Raw genomic sequence first — 20,483 nt, forward strand, 5'->3', positions numbered from 1 at the left:
CTCACCCTAGTTGCCTGGAAGTCAGTCTTCCACTAGCAGCCTTTGGATGAAGACATAGAACTCTCAGCTCCTCCTGGGCCATGCCTGCCTGGATACTGCCATGCTCCCACCTTGATAATGGACTGAACCTCTGAACCTGTAAGCCAGCCCCAATTAAATGTTTTTTTTTTTATAAGACTTGCCTTGGTCATGGTATCTGTTCACAGCAGTAAAACCCTAACTAAGACACTGGGCATGGAGTCCTGTGGCATCCACAAGACCACCTTCAACTCTATCATGAAGTGTGATGTGGGCATCTGCAAAGACCTGTTTGCCAATACAGTGCCGTCTGGTAGTACCACCATGTACTTGGGCATTGCTGACAGGATGCAGAAGGAGATCACAGCCGTGGCACCCAGCACAATGAAGATTAAGATCAATGCTCACCCTGAGTGCAAGTACTCAGTCTGCATTGGCGGCTCCATCCTGGCCTCACTGTCCACCTTCCAGCAGATGTGGATCAGCAAGCAGGAGTAGGATGAGTCGGGGCCTCCATAGTCCAGTGCAAGTGTTTCTAGATGGACTGAGCAGGTGCCAGGCATCTGCTGCAGGAGCTGATTCTGAAGTATCGATTTGCCCTGGCAAATGCACACACCTTGTGCTAGCCTCATGAGACTGGAATAAGCCTCTGAAAAGAAACTTGTCCTTGAACCTTGTATCTGATTATCAGCACTGGATTGTAGAACTTGTTGCTGATTGTTGACCTTGTATTCAAATTAACTGTTCCCTTGGTATATGTTTAATACACTGTGCATATCTTGATTTAGTCGTTAGTTCATGTGGCTCAGTCACTTGGTGGCTGGGGAGAGCACTCTGTGGAAGAGAAGTCCCCAGCCTGGTGGATCTCTGTGGGCTCCACGTAGTGATCTGTGCAGAGTACTAACCAACAGTAGACTTCCAGGTTTCCCAAGGCTGGCAAGGGTTCCTGAACCAGTTACCACTCCTTCTTGCCAGTCTTACAGGATGGGAAAGTCCAGGCCTTAGGACCCAGTTTCCGTTCTGGGCTGTTACTTGCCTTGAGTTGGGAACATTTGCATTGACACCTGTAAATGTATCCATCCTTTTAACTGATGTAAGGTTTTTTGTACTCAATTCTTTAAGAAATGACAAATTTTGGTTTTCTACCGTTCAGTGAGAACATTAGGCCCCAGCAACACGTCACTGTGTAAAGAGAAATAAAAGTGCTGCAGTAACGGGGGGAAAAATATGCCTTTCCTTGGTGTTTTGGCGTAGTGATAGTAAAGCAACCACGACACGCCAGTATCAGCCACTCCACACTCCAGAGGAAGGACAGCACGGGTACAGGTTCCAGGGTGAGCCTGGGGTGGTGGTGGCATTGTTAACCAGTGTCATAAGAGATAGGGCTGGCTGTTTGCTAGGCGGGTGTGAGACTCCTGGGCTCATGTAAGCAAGCTTCCCGCTTCATCTTCCTAAGACACTGGCACTAAGGGTGTTGGCACTATATGCACCAATGCCATATTTTTTTAAAGATTCATTATTTATTTAATGTATATGAGGACACTGTAGCTGTCCTCAGACACAGCAGGAGAGGACATTGGATCCCTTTACAGATGGTTTTGAGCCACCATGTGGTTGTTGGGAATTGAACTCAGGATCTCTGGAAGAGCAGTCAGTGCTCCTAACCACTGAGCCTTCTCTCCACACACACCCCAATGGCATATTCTTATGTCCTCTCTATGTTCAAGCTTTAATGGTTACAGAGAAGAAAATTGCCCAAACTGCACAGTGCCTCAGCTGAGAAGCATCCTCTCCGCCACACCGTTTAACATTCAACAGAGGGTAAACTATTCTCAAGCCCAAATCCAACTACGCCACTGCACTGAGTAGACAGGCTTGAGTCTCTCTGAGAATTAAGTAATATTAGGGATTGGAGTGAAATAAAAGTCTAGGTCCACTGTGACATGACATTCACAGGAAGAGGTAGATTAACACTCGGTTCTGGAACACTTATAAATACAATATATAGCATATGCTCACAAAACAATTCCTGGAAATAAAACACAATGGGCACTCAGCAAACATCTGGTATCACCAACACCTGCTCGGATCCTCTCTGAACTTTATTTCTAAATATCACTGCTTTTTATTGAATCAACGGAAATCTGAAAGTAGAAACAGAATAAACACCCAGAGATGATCAAGGGAGTTAGAAAAGTCTTCCTGTAAAACCTCATTGAGTTTTACATGAGCTGGGGTGCTGTCTCACTGAGAGGTGTGAGATTCGCATCCGCCACTGCACAAGTGCGGCCCACAGAAACCCTAGAGCACAACAAGGGGATTTATCTTTCTGAACAAGAACAAAAGAGGTTGGTGTTAGCACTTAATGCTAAACACAAAAAAATCACAAGCCAACTCTAAGCAATACCTCTGAATTCTTCTTTAGAAAGACAAGCACAAAGACTAAGGATGTAGCTTGGTGGTAGAGCACATGCCCACAATGCATTAGACACTGCACTGGATCCCAGCACCAGAATAAATAAGTAACATTAACTGATAGGTTTGAAGCTGGAAAGAGTTTAGAAAACTAGTTTATCCATGCTTAATACTCAATAAATTGTTTTTATAGCAATCCTGTTTGCCTTTGATATCGGAAGTCTATTAATGAAAACAAATGTTTTATCAATTTAAAACTGAATTCTGTTCCCTTCTATAACTTCTACCTGTTGGTCAAAGTCCTGATGTCTGAAATGAGAGCAATAACAAGAAAAAACTAAACTAGGTAAAATAATTAACTCTATCAGCGGTTCAAGTTTTTACAAGACTCAACTAACAACAAACTATTTGATTTAAAATATGAAATATCTAAAAATTCATTACAGTTTAATATATTTTCATAAAGTATGAATTTAAAATATTTTCATATAGTCTAATATATATATATATTTCATATGTACACACATATGTGTACAAAATATATGCTACATTTGTGCAAGTTCCAGAGAAGGAGGAGCAGGGCACTGGATCCCCTGAAGTTGGAATTTCAGGTAATTGGGAACCAAACATAGGTTCTCTGGAAGAGCAAGAAACGATAACTACCCTGGTCCTGGTATTCTAAATTTTAATGAAGAAAAATTCAGCTTTGTAGGCTGTGTAGGAGAAAGACAGAAAAAATATGGATCATGTCAGATAAAGAAAATGGCCAACAGCCCAAGTCATCCTGAAGCTATTGCTGATTTTTAAAAAAGAAAAGCTAACTTAAAGATAGGCTAATTTAAACTTTTACAAGAGAAGACATGAGCTCAGAACTTTCTTGAAAATTATCTTCATTAAAAAAAAATCTGTGTACCTGAAAAGAAAGTACCAATAAGAGTCCAAGATTTAAACATCCCCATATCTTACAGTGAAGCCTTTTATGGAAAGAAAAGACTAACCCAGAAAATTATGGCAATGATCGTTTGCTCCAACAACCACTGCTGAGGTTTGGATGTGACTGAGGGTATAAATCACCCAAAGGTTGGCCGCTGAGTTCTCACTGAGCAGACCCTTTAAGATATGAAGGCTTGCAAAGGATCATGGTAGTTCTCAGCTGACCTGCAACCTTTCTCTGGCGTCCTGGCTCACCATGTGATCTCTTCCTGCTATTATTATGCATCCATCAGAAGAACCTCCCCCCCCCCCATCAAGCTCCTGACACAGACAGTCAACCTCCCAAACTGTAAACTGAACGGGCCTCTTTGCATTACAGGCTGTCTAACACATGTCATTGCACGCATTCTGTCCACCCTGGGGTTCTGCTGTCACAAGGACAACCCCTGTCTTTGCTGTGCTTTGTAACATTAGCTAGTTGCTGCCTGAGAATCTGCCATTTCTTTCACATTACTGCCACACACTGCTTCAGGGGCAGCACAGTGTGCCGCAGATTAAAGGCCCATTCACTACAGAGATGCAGCGCACAGGAACCAACTAGGTTTTTTTTTTTCTTCAGGACCTACCTGTGTTAATATTTTTCAATTGAAAAATCTATATTTTTGACTAAAAAAAAAAAAACCAGGCTATTTCTTTTAACTCTTATTGACAAAATCAACAACAAGGAACTCTTATAATCATACTGCTCTGAAGAAACTCAGAACCCTCCAAGTGTTTTTACATATCAGCCTTCTATACCTAAATGTGCAGCTTTCGCATTCTGTGCCCGTCATGGAAAAACCCCAAAGACCAAATTGATTGTAAATAACAAAAGATTTGTATCAAATATAGATAAATATCCAATAATCTTGGAGTCAGAGCATAGAGAAGACATAATAACCAGATGTTCAATTTAAATCACAGATAGAACCCACCTGGTATTCTCCTTTCACAGACACTTGGATTGTGTTTGTATTTGAAAGCAATGGTAAATGTCAATGCCTACCCTCCCACCCTTCTGAACACAGGGAAATACCACGCTGTGCAATCCTTTCAGTGCAAGAGCTTTTAGGAAACAACAAAGAGAGGGAACAGCATGTCTTAGTCACACAGATCAATTTCAAGACCACAGAATGCTATCCATTAGAGTTAGGGATGTAGCTCCGTGGTAGGACTTCAATGTATCACACGCAAAGCCCTTGATTCGACTCTACCCCCACAAAATCCCAACCAAACAACAGAAAGCAAACCAGATACCATGATCAAAATGAGAACAGACTTAAATTACTATACAGTTTTAAATATTGAGTTTAGAAGTAAAATTTCATAGACAAGATTTTTAAATGTAGGAAAAGAGACCACTGAAGTCTCTTTAATAAGTTCCATTATTAAACCAGCATTTTATAGACACAGCTTTGTAATGTTAATAAGATTTTTCATATATGAATACACAAAACAACATCTAAAGGTTCTAGACCAGTGTTTCTCAACCTGTGTAATGCTGTGATTCTTTAATAGAGTTCCTCATGGTGTGATGACCCTCAATGATAAAATTATCTCATTGCCACTTAATGTAGCTACATGTATCAGTCATAATGTAAATATACGACATGCAGAATATCTGATACATGGTCTCCCAAAGGGCTTACAGCCAGCAGTGGAGAGAGAGAGAGAGAGAGAGAGAGAGAGAGAGAGAGATATTTTACCATAAACACAAATCTAATAATTTTCAATGTATTAATAGTGGATTAGTTCCATCTATGAAATAGAAAACTTACTTATGACCCATTTTGTCCCCACCAAGTTTCCACAGTAGTAATTACAGAAAATACATCCATCTGAAAGCCAAAAAAGTCAAACAAATGATCTAAATGTCATAGGAGCAGTTTGATGTGGAGGCCTAAGCAAGAGTGCGTGCCACTGCTTACCTGGGCAGTAACTGCTCCTCCTCCATCCTGACCAAGCTCATTATTAGCATTACGTCTCATGTCACCTAAAACACCAACCCTACAGTAGCAGGGACTAGGCGATCTACACTCTGAGACACAGTACCAAGTACTTAGCACTGCTTCCTGATTTACAGAGGGACAGTGCTAATGAGCAAACATAGAACTGAAGCTAATTAATAGGCTAAATGCATTAGTGCAATCCAAGCACTCTCTCTATGAAAGGTTACTAACCCATCTGGGCTAAGTGCTGAAGTCATAATTAAGTCTGATGGGAAGGCCTAGATTTATACCAATATAATTACAAATATTACTTAGCTTAGTGATACAGCATGGCAGGAACAATGAGATGAGTAATTTAGATGATACTGCAAAGTGGGTTTTAATGTCTGAAACGTCTATTATGGTACACAGGGTAAGTGCAAGTAGTGTAATTAAAACTAAAAGAGTCTGATCTCCAGAACTCTACTGCTCGACTCATTAAAATGCATGTTTTCTCAATTAATCCAAACTTTTCCATTAAAAACATAAAAATACACTTTCATTCCTTGGAAATAAATCTCCATGGTACTTATTATATTTAGAATCAAACACTAAATAATCATTACAGATAAGTACAAAAAGGAAATTATAGAGACCAAGAAGTTGAGTCCACAAAGCCAGAAAAAGAAAGAAAGCGCAAAGGATCGGCCGTCCACTTCCCCATCGTGAGGCCCCCATTCCGACCAAGTGAGTGTCTGAAGGGCGAGAAGACTAAGATCTCGGAGCATATCCACTTTAAACAGAGTGTTCGATTAGGAGGTAGGCGATCCACAAGTCACGCACACATTCCAGATCATTTACCAGGTGCAGCGTTTTCTGATTACTGAGTACATTTCTGATCCTCTGGTTATCTCTGGCTCTTAGGTCATGTGTACAGTAAACTAGACTGTGCCCACAGTTCTGCAGGATGACTGTGCTGTCTTTAAATATATTCCTACGACTCTTGTGTGACTATTGAGCAGTGAGAAATACAAGATGCTTATATACTTGACTGTATTACTCGCCATGAGAAGCTCTTAGAGAACATGCAAAGCTGTCATGTAACTGTCTGTAAAGTGGAATACTGATTATGGAGACACCTTAATTTTTAAATTTATATCATTCAATTTTCTTTAAATATTTGGTTTACTTTGTAAAGCAAATGTCACCAAAAACAATAAACACATCTTAACAAACTTTGATTCTTTATAATTTTTAAAAGTCCATTACACTTTTGAAGAGAATTTTAAAAATCTGTAAATTTAATTTTTAAATTGATATCAATTATTTTTCCTTGAATACGTGGCTTATCTTGTAAAGTAAATATCACCAAAAACAGTAAATACATTTTAACAAATTTTAATTGCAAAAAGTCAAAGGTCTTTTAAAGAAAATTTGAAAAAAAAAAAAAACAGTAAATTTTTCAAGACTAAACAGATTCAATAAAAATGTAAAAGAAAAAAAACCTGTGAAAAACAAATAAGAAAAGGAAAGTTCCTCATGACGTCACTTAGGACGTACTTGGGCAGACTGAAAATGTCGGAAACATAAGCAGAACATCAAACTGCAAGGCTTCTATATAGCAAAGTAAACACCAGCATGAAGAGAAAGTCACAGAATGGGAGAAAATGTTTACAGGATGTATGTGTAAATAACCCAAATACATGTGACTCAACAGCAAAAACCAAGTGGCCTGATTTTTAAAGTAGACAATAGATCTTTTTTAAAAGGCAGATAAGCTTGGTAAGATCATTAGTTATCAAGCACAGTGATGGCTTGATATCCTGAACCATGCCTGCAACCTCAGCACTAAGCAGGGTTGAGAGTCTCTTTCAGTGGAATGTAGTGAGAATTCTGGGATTTTGGTTTATTTAATAAACACAGAGATATTGTAAGGATATGTTTTTGTTTTACTCCCAGGTGTGGTGATATGGGGCTAGCACCCCATAGCAGGTACCTATGAATCAATTCATGTTCTAGCAGAGGCATGGTTTTGAGACATGATTATGTGACATTCGGAATTATGAGATCTTTCCACAGAATATATAAATGCTAGGGCCCCAAGAGGTGGGGTAGGTGGTTGTTACTCATTGGTTGTGGTTTGTTAGTAGTTCTGCCCAAAGAATAAACAAGAAATCTCTTAACTCTCTCCTGTGGAGTGATGGGAGTAAAACTATATAATAAAGGGTGACAAAAAGAAGAACCCGAAAAGAAGCAAACACCAGCTACAGGCAAAGAAGAATCAGAAAGAAAGAAATTAGATTTAAGGATCTCTCCCTGTCTCTATCTCTCTCCTAGGGGGGTGGGAGATAGTGGATGGGAAAAAGAAGAACCCACGAGATAGCAAAGACCAGCTACAGTGGGACATAGTAAGTCCCCATGTCACCCACTTAGCAAGAGTGCCTTTTAAGACAGGAGAAATTGAAAACTATAATAATTGCTTATAAATTCACAGAAAACACAGACCGACCCTGTGTGCATGTTTACTGCAAGGGTTAGTTCATCAATACAGCAAACAGTATGCACAGTCCTGACAAACTCCATAAGGGCCTACCACAGGCCTACTACGGGGCATGTATCCAGTGACTCAGGAAGTCAAAGGACATCTGTGCTCAACAGATTTGTTGACATGATCTCTGTCATTTGAGGAAGATGCAAGAACTGGCCTTCTGGAAATTAAAAGGATCCTGGTAATTTGCCATAACTTAGACAAGAGTAAGAAGTTCAAGACATTGACTACAGACAATGATATCATATTGTATGTTTTTAAAGGACAAGAGGGGATATTGACCATTGAGTTTTTGCATTTTCAAAAAATTACAAATGGATAAATGCTTCAGGAGATATATTTGCTTAGTCTAATTTAGATATTACATCATTTAAATATGCATTGAAGCTTTACATGGAACACCATAAATATATTCAACTGTAATTTTTATGGATTGGTTCAAATTTGAAAATAAATAAATGATAGAAAAATTACTACAAAAATTTTACTAAGACTTACACAAAGACCATCATATAACTTGAAGAATAATCTAGGGCAATCTGTTGATCATTACAACTTGTTATAATTGGAAAAAAATGGAATCTATAACACTATTTTCAAAATATAAAAAGAAATTTAAAAAATAAGAAGAGAGAGGAATGAACCATAGGTTTAAAGCATTATTGGGGTAAGCTTAATATATTATTTTTCCTACTTACAAAATATTTCTATCTAAACAATCATTAGCTTTAGACAGAACTGTGTGTTTTATTTTCAAAGCAAACTCTCTGTAATGGCCTATCTTTAAAAACAGTAAAGAAAAGTTGGTGGGCCAGGCTCTCAGACCTGTCCTCATGCACCTGCCTCCTCTGCGGTACCAGGGCGATGTCCTCACAACCCCTCCTCCTGGGCAGTTGGGGGAACACTGTACACTCACCTGTGTTATGAAAGTCTACTTGCAAGAGTTNTACCCTATCTTTTTCTAACTCAGTGCAATATTTCAGAGAAATAAAATGGGTTTACCATAACTTTAAAAAAAACCCATTTTACATATTCTCTATTATTTATTAAACTGCTGATCACATGGGTCTATTTAAAAACAACTTACATTTGTAAGAAATGAGGTCATCATCATAAGAAAAGATCTAAATGCAAAATGCTTGCGGTAATTCCTCAGAACCACTGACAAGGTAAACCAGAACAATTAACCACAAACATTTCAAAACCTTAAGAAAGACAAACAATATATGTTTCAGAAGTATCAAAGAAGGAACTAAACCGCGATGGCTGTAGTTGTTCCAACAAACAAGTACCAAAGCACATGAAGCCTTGCTGCATCTGTGAGGAGCAGGCACACTGAAGAGTCTTTCTGGACCCTTCCTGCTCCTGCCTTCGCAGACACAGCTGCAGCAGGTCTGACTTAATGTGGACCTGTCCTGGCACGGCAGTTCTCGGGATCGCTATGCTCTTCTCCGGACATGCGCCTAAAACATTACAGTGGTTACCTGTCGTTTATGATCCAGTTGAGACAGAGATTCAGAGAGCTGAGATTTTTGCACCTCTTGACAATTTCCATCACAGTTTCATTATCCAGTTCAGTGATGTGACGGAGGTCTAAGCTGGACAGGTTCCTTAGCTAATGACAGAAATAAAAGCAAGATTAAAAAAAATAAGTGTCAACTTAAATCTCAAAATTGTACCACCATCTATGTAGGAGTAGCACCAATGTACAGTATTTATTGTATATGAGATTGTCTAGTCTTTTAATTAAATAGCTGTCAAAGTATTTAACACAGAAAATTTTAGATAATTGTGGAAATCTATGATGTATATATGAGCGGGCAACAAATATTTAAAAAAATAGTTTTCCTGAAATACCATTACAGTGAAGAAGTAGCGACATGTGACAGGAAGTGCCTAGGTTCCTACAGGGTTCAATTTCAGGTATTTATTTTCAAACCTAAAATGGACAAGCTTTGTATATTTTAATCTATGAAGCGAAGTTCAGTACTTCAAGCTGTCGTCGTGGCATTCCATCGGATTCTCCGAATGGATCCTTAGAGGCGCAAGTCTAACTGCAGCATCCCACCCTATCTCTTCATTTCTCTTATTCCTTTTCTGAGGATCCATAATGTTCTGTCTCTAAAGGCAAATTACTAACATTTATGGAAAGATGACGTATCATTCATCTTTCAGACAAGACAAGAGAATTATTCTGGAAGCACTTGTTAGAGTAGATATACACTACCACCTTGCAAATGCGTGTGTGCCTTAATATGCCTCCTTATACCGCAGGAGTGACTCCGCAGATCAGAGGCTGATGCTGAAATGGACAGACCATCGCATACTACTCAAGGGGGTCCAACTTAATCAACGAGCATCCTGTGAGTGGAGAATCTTACGCAGCTTGACAGAGAGAAGTGACAGAACCTACAACAGTCACCTTAGCACATCTTCAAAGAGAGCCAATATCCTCTCTAAAACAGTGGAAATGGAGAGGGGCCAGGAGCCACAGACTGTGAGGGCCCTCAGCTGACAGCTAGTAAGAAATGAGGACGAAAACCTACAAGCTTAATTGTGTCAAATACCTAAAGGAAAAACAAGCAAAACCCAGATTCTGTCCTTGAACTTTCCCAAAGACACACATTCCAACTCCCGCCTTGACTCTGCCCTGGAAGCACCTATAACAGACAGGCAGACAGACAGACAGACATCAAATTTAACAACAGTGGGATAATGAGTTTGGGCAATGTTAGCTAAGACTGTGAAAGGTTGTAACAGCAGCACTTAGAAACTAGGACACTGCATTTATACTGGCCTGAAGGAGCCCCCCTAGGATGCTTGTCTTCTCTAGACCACCATCAAAACCTTCCTTGGAGAAGGTTGTTTCTGTGGGAAACAGAATTGTAGGTTTGACCCAATTATCAAAGGCCTCAGAGCAGACAACTCTCACCTAAGACAGCTCAGCTTAAATCCCCCAAGAAGTAGACACTAAAATGCAAGTGATTCCTGGGTATGGTCAACTGCTGAGTGATTCAAACATGACCAGGGTGTCAAGCCTCCAACTCCTTCCTACTGATTTTACATCTGTGTGCAGGTGGTGCCTACCCTACTGGCCACAGCACTAGAGAATGAAAGTTCATGAAAGAGTTGGGGAGGAGTCAGCTCAGCAGCTTCCCAAACTCGCCTTGGATCTCAGACCGCAAGGCAGAAGCCACACACAGAGTCGAGGCACCATGGCTCTCTGCTGTCTGAAGCGTGCTGCACGACTGTGGGAAGAAGAGGTGGATGAGACGTGAATAGAGAAAGATGGACCACGCAGGTACACGCTAGAGGCAGGATGTTTCTGCAGGGGCTCCTCCTAAGGCTACTCCATACTATCTAATCTGCACACAGAGACTCTTCAGAAGCCTTCTCTGTGCTGGGCCTCTCTGCTCAGATGTTCAATGATATCAAATCCAGCACAGCAGCAGAATCAGGAAAACAAAACTCCTGAAAGCAGGCAAGACCAGGCAAGAAGAAAGGGGCTCTGGTAGTTCCTAGTCTGCTTGGCCTCAGTAACCAGAGCACACTGCAAAAGAAGAGCCTCCCACTTGGTAAAAACAAACTGGACCAAGTATGGTGTGAATGGAGTGGTTTAATCCCAGCACTGGGGAGGCAGAGGCAGGCAGCCTATGTGAGCCCCAGACCAGCCAGGACTATGTACTAAGACCATGTCTCCAGTACCCATATCTCCTTGATCTTTGACCCTTACTTCTCTGCAGGTTACTCTGCTGGGAGGAAACAAAACAAACAAATTTTCAAGCACATAAGGGAACTGAAAAGAAAACAAACAAAACCGATACAAAGTAATTGGGAGTCAGTAAAAATCCAAAGGGCTCATACTCTACTCCTGCAATGCTTGCATGCCTCCCGATAACTGACATCCCGCCACACAATAATGAATCAGCACAGTCTACAGCAACAGACTGGGAGCAAAGTGCCAGGCTGAGGGGAAGCGACAAGCCCTCATGACAAGTGGACATCAGAAGACTGAGATAAAATCAGAGGACAGTGATGCCAAAGGGATGAAACTCAAAGTCCCAGTGTTGTCATAAGTAGACTGTTTATTATGTTTTAAGGAAAGTGGCACAGTAATGGTTTATAAGACTCCACGGACAACAGAGAGGATCTGGCCCCATCCTCTCACTGTCAGAGGCACACTCGAAAACAGACAGGTACAATAAGCACAGTGCTAACCCCAATGCCTAGTTAATTCCCTTGCTCTCATGTACGGCCAGGAATTGTCAACAGATGGGGATTCTCCTTACAGAGCAAAGGGGCAGGGTTTGCAGATGTAATCACAGTCCCTGATCATCAACAGAGGCCAAGTGAGTCAAAAGAGAGCATCCTAAGCAGGACAGAGCTGCTCACATGTCCCATGTCCTATGGATCCTGAGCGGGACAAAGACAGACAGACAGACAGACACACACACACACACACACACACACATACACGCGACTGACTGACTGACTGACTGACTGACTCCTGTTGTCCTTAAAGAGGTCAGTGGTTATGTCAGTCTCCTAGAACTAAAATCAGCTCCTTGTGATGGGCAGCAGGAAAGTAGGAATATTGGTCCTATCCTGCTAAAAGCTGATTCCTTCCAGTACGTACACTCAACTGAACCCAAGCTCTGTAAAGAAAAGCAGCTCCGGTTACACAGAGGATGCATTGTCCTCCAGAACTGAGGACACCGAGGTAGACACATCCTTTTATTCCCTCGTGGTTACTTATCACATACCAGCAGAAGAGTATATGTTTGCAGACAGGCCAGGGTTGGATACATTAAATGAATGTACTTAATGCCAAGGAAATATGTGTTTTTAAATGGTTAAAAAGGTAAATTCCTTCAAATATTCTATCAAAATTAATCATTTTGAAAAGGAAGATATTGAGCATATACATTTTAAAAAGCTAGAAAGAAAGCAAGGCAGAGAGAGAGAGGGAGGGAGAAAGAGCACCATTGTTTGTAGCAGCTCAGCCCCTCATCTTAAGGAAGACAACTGAGAATCCCGAAGGTTTAAGCAACTCTGCAAAAGTGAGTAACGGAAAGAAAGATGTCAGCACAGCAAAACTATATTACAGACTGTAAGACTCCTAAGACATCCTGTAGAACCCACAGCAGGAAAGTGCAACACCAGGCTGAACTATAAGTAACAAAACTCTTGACTTCGACTGACTCTTGAACTCTCACAAAGCCACATCCAGGTCCACCTGTTGCAAGGTGGACCAGATGACAGCACCAGGTCACCAGTGCCTGTCACTGATTGATATTTACAATCCATAGTGGAGCTAACAGGTATGCCCTGACTCACATGCCAGGGTATGCAAGACAGTATAGACAAACACTCGACACACTAAGGCTCATTGCTTTATGAGCTGGCAGTCCCTGACTGGTGTATGCTCACATGGCCTTCCTATGATCATTTGACCAACACTTGCAGAACTCTGACAGCATGCAGGGTTGGCTGCAGGACGATAACCCCCAGGATACCATCACAAGACACAGACCCAGCATCTCTACAGGCTTGGCATTTTAGTCAGAACTCACAAACAGCCCTGTCAAATTCTTCACATTCATTTGCTTGCTGGGAAACATTTCAACAGTGCCCTCCAGTGCTTCATTAAAAGCTACCTGAAATAATCCCACATAGTCTAAAACAGATAATTACATGTAGAGAAACTGACATTTTAATTAAACCTGCTTTCCTTATAATTCACCAGTAGTCTTGGGGTACACAAATCCCAAAGGATTTGAGTAAGCAAAACCTTTCCACCCCAGCATTTTCAGACACAGGGTGAGACATTTAAAAAAAAAAAGTCAGAATGCAAAATTTAGTAACCACTTTTCAGTTTAATACTGCACTGTTCAATAGAAATTAGCTTGCAGCCATTCACATTGAAAGACAAAAATTAGTGGATGATTGGTATGTCCAGGTCTGTGTTTAAATATAAAATGAAAAACTCAAACATTACCTAGGAAACATGGAATATGAGGACTACAAAGATGTCTCCAAATGTCTTCAATTTTCCTTAAGACCAAGAAAAGATGAAAGAAAGGGAAAAGAAAAACAGGGAAGAGCACAAGTGGAAGCCCAGATAGGAGGATAAAAATATACACACAGGGAGAGAGAGAGGGAGGGAGAAAAGAAGAGCGGGCGGGCGGGCGGGCGGGAGGAAAAAGGGAGGAAGAAGGGAGGAAGAAGGGAGGGAAGGAGCAGGGGCTGGCCACATTGTACAAGATGACTATGGTGAATGAAACAAGGAGACACAGAGTGTGCTCCCAGAAGCCAAATAGATAAATATATTTAAGTAACAATTAATTTCTAAAACTTTAAAGGCTTTACCAATATTAGATTTATTAGGAGCAAGCAATCAGTTATAATCCTGGGGAATAAAATCAAGGTTAAGACTGAATGCCTTACTAATGGCTACCAGAACTTCAGAGGTCGTACACATGGCCAGTCTTCAAGAAACCTCTGAAGATGGAAGCCAAGGTAAAGTCCAAGGGTACAGGCAGCGGGGGCTAAAGGAAGGCATCATGAGGAAAGAACAGACTGTGTCACAGATCCTGAAGAGTCACAAAATTAGAAACGTAGACGGCTGGTAATGGAAGGAGAGAACAGAGGCCATCCTGGGTCTAACAACTGCCCCAGAGCTGCATTAGAGCAGCTCACAGAGCACACTCTGCTCCGCACTCAGTTCAAGTGTGGCAATGCTGTACACAGCATCAAAGGATCAATATGTCACATTCTTGATCTTTAGACAGACCCTTCCCATTACATCATGGAGCTGGGAGCAGCAGGGTGAAATCGGAAGGCTTTTAAATCACCTGTTAGTAAAGTGGAAATGCCTGGTTTCTTTGGAGACTCAGGTTATAATGCTGTTTTGCTGGGGCAGACAGGTGAAAGAATGTTTTGCTGAAGCTGACACAGGTGAATGTTTTGCTACAGCAAACACGTAATAGTACACATGATATTTAGAAAGAATATCAATCTGACCTCACAGACAGTGAGAGTGAGCACTAATTCACTTTGCTTCTCCTTGCTAGTCTGAGTTGATAACACACATGGATTCGTTAACCTTACCCTGTGTTGCTGAGCTTCACTCTAATGACTTCATAGAAAACAAAGAACTTCCTGTGAGGTGCCAGCAGCTTCTCGCCACTTCAGCAGACTTGTCGCAGTTGGCGAGCCTTGAGGTTTCCTCTCAATTGAACTGGCCTTGCTGATTCGTGTGTAGTGTCTGCCGAGTATACTGCAGCTGCTGACTTGTATGTGGTGTCTTCTGGAGCCTTGTGGCTTCTTCTGGATTGCACTCCCTTGCTGATTCATGTTTGGTGTTTGCTAGTAGACTGAACTAAGAACAAGGACATTTGGAACTTCCCTAACGAATTATTTCTAAACAGGTCCATTTCCCCCATATCCTAATAACCTTTCTTTTCTACTACCTCTGGTAAGTAGGTGTACTGGCTAGTTTTGTGTCAACTTGACACAGGCTGGAGTTAGCACAGAGAAAGGAGCTTCAGTTGGGGAAAATCCAGCTGCAAGCACTATTTCTCAATTAGTGATCAAGGGGAAAGGTCCCCTTGTGGATGGTGCCATTCCTGGCCTGGTAGTCTTGGTTCTATAAGAGAGCAGGCTGAGCAAGCCAGGGGAGGCAAGTCAGTAAGTAACATCCCTCCATGGTCTGGTCTCTGCATCAGCTCCTGCTTCCTGACCTGCTTGAGTTCCAGTCCCGACTTCCTTGGTGATGAACAGCAGTATTGGAAGTGTAAGCTGAATAAACCCTTTCTTCCCCAACTTGCTTCTTGGTCATGATGTTTGTGCAGGAATAGAAACCCTGACTAAGACAGTAGGCTAGAGGGATGGTTGAACCCTTACTAAAGTAGGTTGTGAAAAATATATGCCTGCATTTTAGTTTGGCAGAAACAGTGACTGAGAATCACTATGTGTAAAAACAAGACTTCCAGGATCTTGTAATCTATAGCAAGACTACAGCAGTGCTCAGGCATGTTATATTCCTTTCTGACCTGTTTTTTATTTTTTATTTTTTTTTACCTTTTTTTCCATTGAGATTATAATTGAATCATATCTTCATCTAAACCTATTTGTTCTTTCAAATTAACATGCCTCTTTTTTTTTTCCTCCATTAAGAGTTGCTGAATGCATTTATATCCTTACACCCACAGGTAGGTATAGACACTTCATCAGGAAAACTTCTCTTTGCAACACTTGGAGTCCTCTACCAGAAAGCCAACCAATCAGAATACAGAGCTGTGGAGCCCAGATCCAGTAGACACATCTACGGAACACTCCCTCACCTACGGCTCAGGGAACATTACAGAAGACAGGCCAGAAAGACCACAAGAACCAGAAGATCGGGAGGGAGGGGGTGTGAAACATCGTCTCCTCATAACATCAAAAGCTACATCCACAAAGTCTCACTAACCGGACAGCCCAAACACAGTCTCAACAAGGACATGCAAAGCGGGTAGGGGGAGCTGATGAGGCCACAGTCCTACACACGGACACCAGGCAAATAAAGTGTGTTCCCCAGGGAAGAGCATGCCAACTGACAACTGCTGCCTTTGCCAGCCTGGCCTTCCATCTCCTTGGAGGCTGGATTCTACCATTCTCCTAAAACATCTGAGATCTCTGTCCTTTGTTCTGCACCCTGGAATTCGTCCTCGGATACTTGGCTGCCCTGCTTCTCCTCAGAGCAGACCCTTCTGACTCCTCCTTGTCTCTCACTCTCCACATTAGCATTACTTAAATACTTCTATGCAGATCTTCCATTATACCGGACGGTTCTAGGAAAGAAAAATGCTTCCGCTACCAAAAGGAATTCCTATCAAATCTCTTTACTGTCTGTGCCTACCATTCTCTAGACTGAAATAAACTAACTCAAGCATCACCCCAAACCTCAGTTGTCACTGTGCCTGGTCAACTAAGGCCATTGCTTTGGGCTGGTCTCATGAGACTTGTTTCTGATACTGAAAATCCCTCTACTTTTCCTGCTTCAAACCTCATCTTCTCTGTACTTTCTTCTTGATTACTTTAAGGAAAAGAAAAATATATTCTCTGGAAATATACTTACATTAATTCAAACCTAAAACTAGGAATTTCAAGTACCTTTCTGACCTTAAAAGGAAACCACTGACTGACCTGTTCTCACTCTAGACCCCCTTTAAGTCACTGCTCTGACTGCTTCAAATTCTTCACCTTCCCTTCTCCATATCCTGCCTCCCCAGAAGTCCTGGTGGTGTTTATTACTAATTCCTCATCCCACACATTGAATCTAAGCTCAACTTCTAGAAACCTGGCCCTCTGGTCTAGCAGTTGTGCCCTCTCCATTCACTCACTGACAGAGTTTAAAAGATTCTTAAGTATTTGGCCTGAACCTTGGCAATACATAGGAGCGCATGAAAAACTTTAAAAACATTCATATGAACAGACCCCTCACTCATATGAACAGAACTAAATATGAAAAAATACAACAACAATTAACTTTTTTTAAAAAGGCCCTGCTGTACCTCGTGTGGGCACCGCAGTGTAGCTGGCACTGGTGGCCAAGGTATAGGCGAGCCACGAGGATGTGCGAGCAGGAGAGTTGGCCCAGCCCCTCACAGGCTGCAGCACCTGGGAAAGTCAGCCTCACATCCTGCCTGGGCAGCACAGTGGAGCTGGCTCTGGAGGCATGGGTGTTGGTAAGCAGCCCCAAGAGAGCAGGAGAGCAGCAGAGCTGACCCTGCCTCCTGCCCATGGCAGCACTGGGCGGCCTAACAGGAGCAATGCTGGAGAGCTTGCCCTGGTGTTGTAGATAAGGGAGAGCTGACGCACTAGCCCGCTCAGCTACCACCCAGGACCAAATCCAGGGCTCTGAGTCGACCTAACCCAAAATCTCTATCATCTGGGAAAGGCTGCCATTCACGAAAGGGCCAGTTCTGCTGATCCAAAGCTGGAGGATCTCCAGGACACAGGGGAACAACAGGAAAACCAGGAAAAGTCATAATGGGACTCAATATTGATGGTGTCACAGCAGCCAGAGGTCGCAGACCAGGCCCATGACTCGCCGCAGTGAACATGTACAAATGAAGATGTGTGCACAGAGGGATATGCACACTGTGCCATACTACAGCTCCCATGAGATGTTTTCTGTGCTTTGGGTTTTTGGGTTATGTGTGTGTGTCTAAGCTAGCTTGGTACAATCATTAGCTTAGAATTTATAGTGAATAAAATGTATTAAATTGATATCCAGAAATGCATAGATATAGCCTTTTTCAGCTAGCACACATCCTTGGAGGCAGGACTCAGAACAGGAACCTCTGTTCTCTGCAGGGATAGTTCCCTCCTCCACCCGTGTGGGCACAGTGCTTCCCCAATCAAAGTTCTGTGTGATCTGCTGCCATCAGGATCAAGTACCACTACCCCACGGTACCCAAGTAAGTTCCATGCAGCACTAGATAAAGTATACTGGTCCAAGGTTGTTACTATATCAGTAATCAGGATGACAAATCTAGAAATCTCAAATCATATCCTGAAAATGACTTCCTTTTTTGTCATTATAAAGCTTTCTGCACATTAACTGACAATTAATTCAAATAAAAAGGGATATAAACTAAAAACGAATACTTTAAGGATAACTTCTTACTCTAGATATCAGTTCTCCAGTCTTCTAACTTTATCAAACCCTGGCTCTGCAAATCTAGTGCGGCACGTGTTTCAAAGCTTAAAAGCAGACTTCTCCAGTACGTAAACAGTAAACAGTGAAAACCAACATCATTAAGAAACACAATTAGCAGCCATTTGAGAACAAGGAACAGCATGAATTGTCTATTTATATATTTGTTCTTAAAATGGAGAAACCCCCCCCCCCAAAAAAAAAGGCCTCTGTAAGCTGTCAGCATTTTGATGTGTGTGGTAAGAATTGCTCCGAAGGCAGGTTTGTTAATTGGGTCGTTGCCCGACACACAAGTCAGAATGGCGGTGCTGCTCCTTTTGCTCTGGCAGGCAGTGCAGCCATAATTGACTTTTTCTAGGCCTTTCCTTTTACACAGTTCTTTTCTTTCCGCCATATAAGGTTTCTAGAGTTTGAATGAACGAAAAGCAGCCCATACAGCTGGAAGTATAGAGTAACCCTGTCACTTTCCACTCAGCAGGGACTACGGCTCGGCTTCTCTTCAATTATAAACTCCATACAGTTCCTGTTAAGTGCAAGCAAGGAGAGCAAATGACAGGCACACTGAGTCAAGGAAGCTGAGGAGGGGCTGCAGCGCACACCGACGCTTGCAGACCTCTTTCATCCGTGTTCTCTTAGTGCGTTCAGAGACAGATTAATTTTAGAAAAAGGAAGATACCGTTGATGAAATTTTGAACCAACTTCAGTCATGAGTCAAACTCATAGGGCGAAAGATTTCTAAATATATTCTAAACGAAAAAGTGTCCATTCTTACTTTTCTAAAGTAGTAAGATCACAAAAATAAATCCATTGTTAGAGACAAACACTAATTACACCCAGAACACAACCTGTGCTTCAGCTGCTGGCTCTCACACTGCCTAATAAGGAAACAATTCAAGTTCTTTATTTCTAAATGTGTTAAGCTAAAAAGGAAGGGAAAGAGTTAATGATTTTGAAATTTTAAAGACTATCTGGCAGATAGTTTTATTCCTCGAATTTTATAAATGCCAGCGTCACAACTAAAATAAAATGTAGCTCAGTGATTCTGTGTCAGTTTAGACGGGGAAAGATCTAGACCAATCCTCAGCACCACCTAATTTATATTAATTATATTTAATGCCTGTTTTTTGTTTCCTGAGTTAGTAAAAGCACCTGGTACTCCCTTGCCTTCTAAAAAATTTCTTAGCCTCCCATCTCATTTACTGGCCTCCAAAGCCCAAAGAAAAATACAGCTTTCCACTCTCCTTTCAGAAATCAACTGTCCTGCTTTAGGCTGCACACTGCTTCACCCTGTCATCAATTTTTCACCCCCATAGCTTTAGTGCACAGAACCTAACAGCTGGTGTGGCTGCTCCCCCACCTCTTGGGTCTTTAACACCTCCATGAAGATTTCCCAATATGAGGAGACCCCTGTAATGGATCCCTACAGCTTCTCTGCACGTCACCAGAGAAGTGCAAGTCAGATAACGAAGGCATCCTGCAAAAGCTTTCTCTCTTTATGAGCAATGAACTACTTTTATCAAAATAAACATCCCAAACTCTATGCATGTGTACACACACACACACACACACACACACACATACACACACACAGACACACACCACACACACACACAAACATCCCAAACTCTGTGCATATGTACACACACACACACACACACACACACATAAACATCCCAAACTCTATGCATATGTACACACACACACACACACACACAAACATCCCAAACTCTGTGCATATGTACACACACACACACACATACACACACATAAACATCCCAAACTCTATGCATATGCACACACACACACACACACACACACACATAAACATCCCAAACTCTATGCATATGCACACATACACACACACACACACACATAAACATCCCAAACTCTATGCATA

At 41.7% G+C, this 20,483-nt stretch overlaps 1 protein-coding gene across 1 annotated transcript in view; it reads right to left on the reverse strand.

Moving 5' to 3' along the window:
• Nucleotides 1-20,483, reverse strand: part of Fbxl17 (F-box and leucine rich repeat protein 17) — a 432,158-nt gene that overhangs the window by 277,794 nt on the left and 133,881 nt on the right. Inside the window, exon 6 of the mRNA XM_021149392.1 lies at nucleotides 9,366-9,496. Within this exon, the coding sequence (XP_021005051.1) occupies nucleotides 9,366-9,496 (131 nt within the window). The remainder of the gene's footprint in view (nucleotides 1-9,365; nucleotides 9,497-20,483) is intronic.

The sequence above is a fragment of the Mus caroli genome, chromosome 17 (genome assembly GCF_900094665.2).
Source record: "Mus caroli chromosome 17, CAROLI_EIJ_v1.1, whole genome shotgun sequence".
In the NCBI taxonomy this organism is placed as follows: domain Eukaryota; kingdom Metazoa; phylum Chordata; class Mammalia; order Rodentia; family Muridae; genus Mus; species Mus caroli.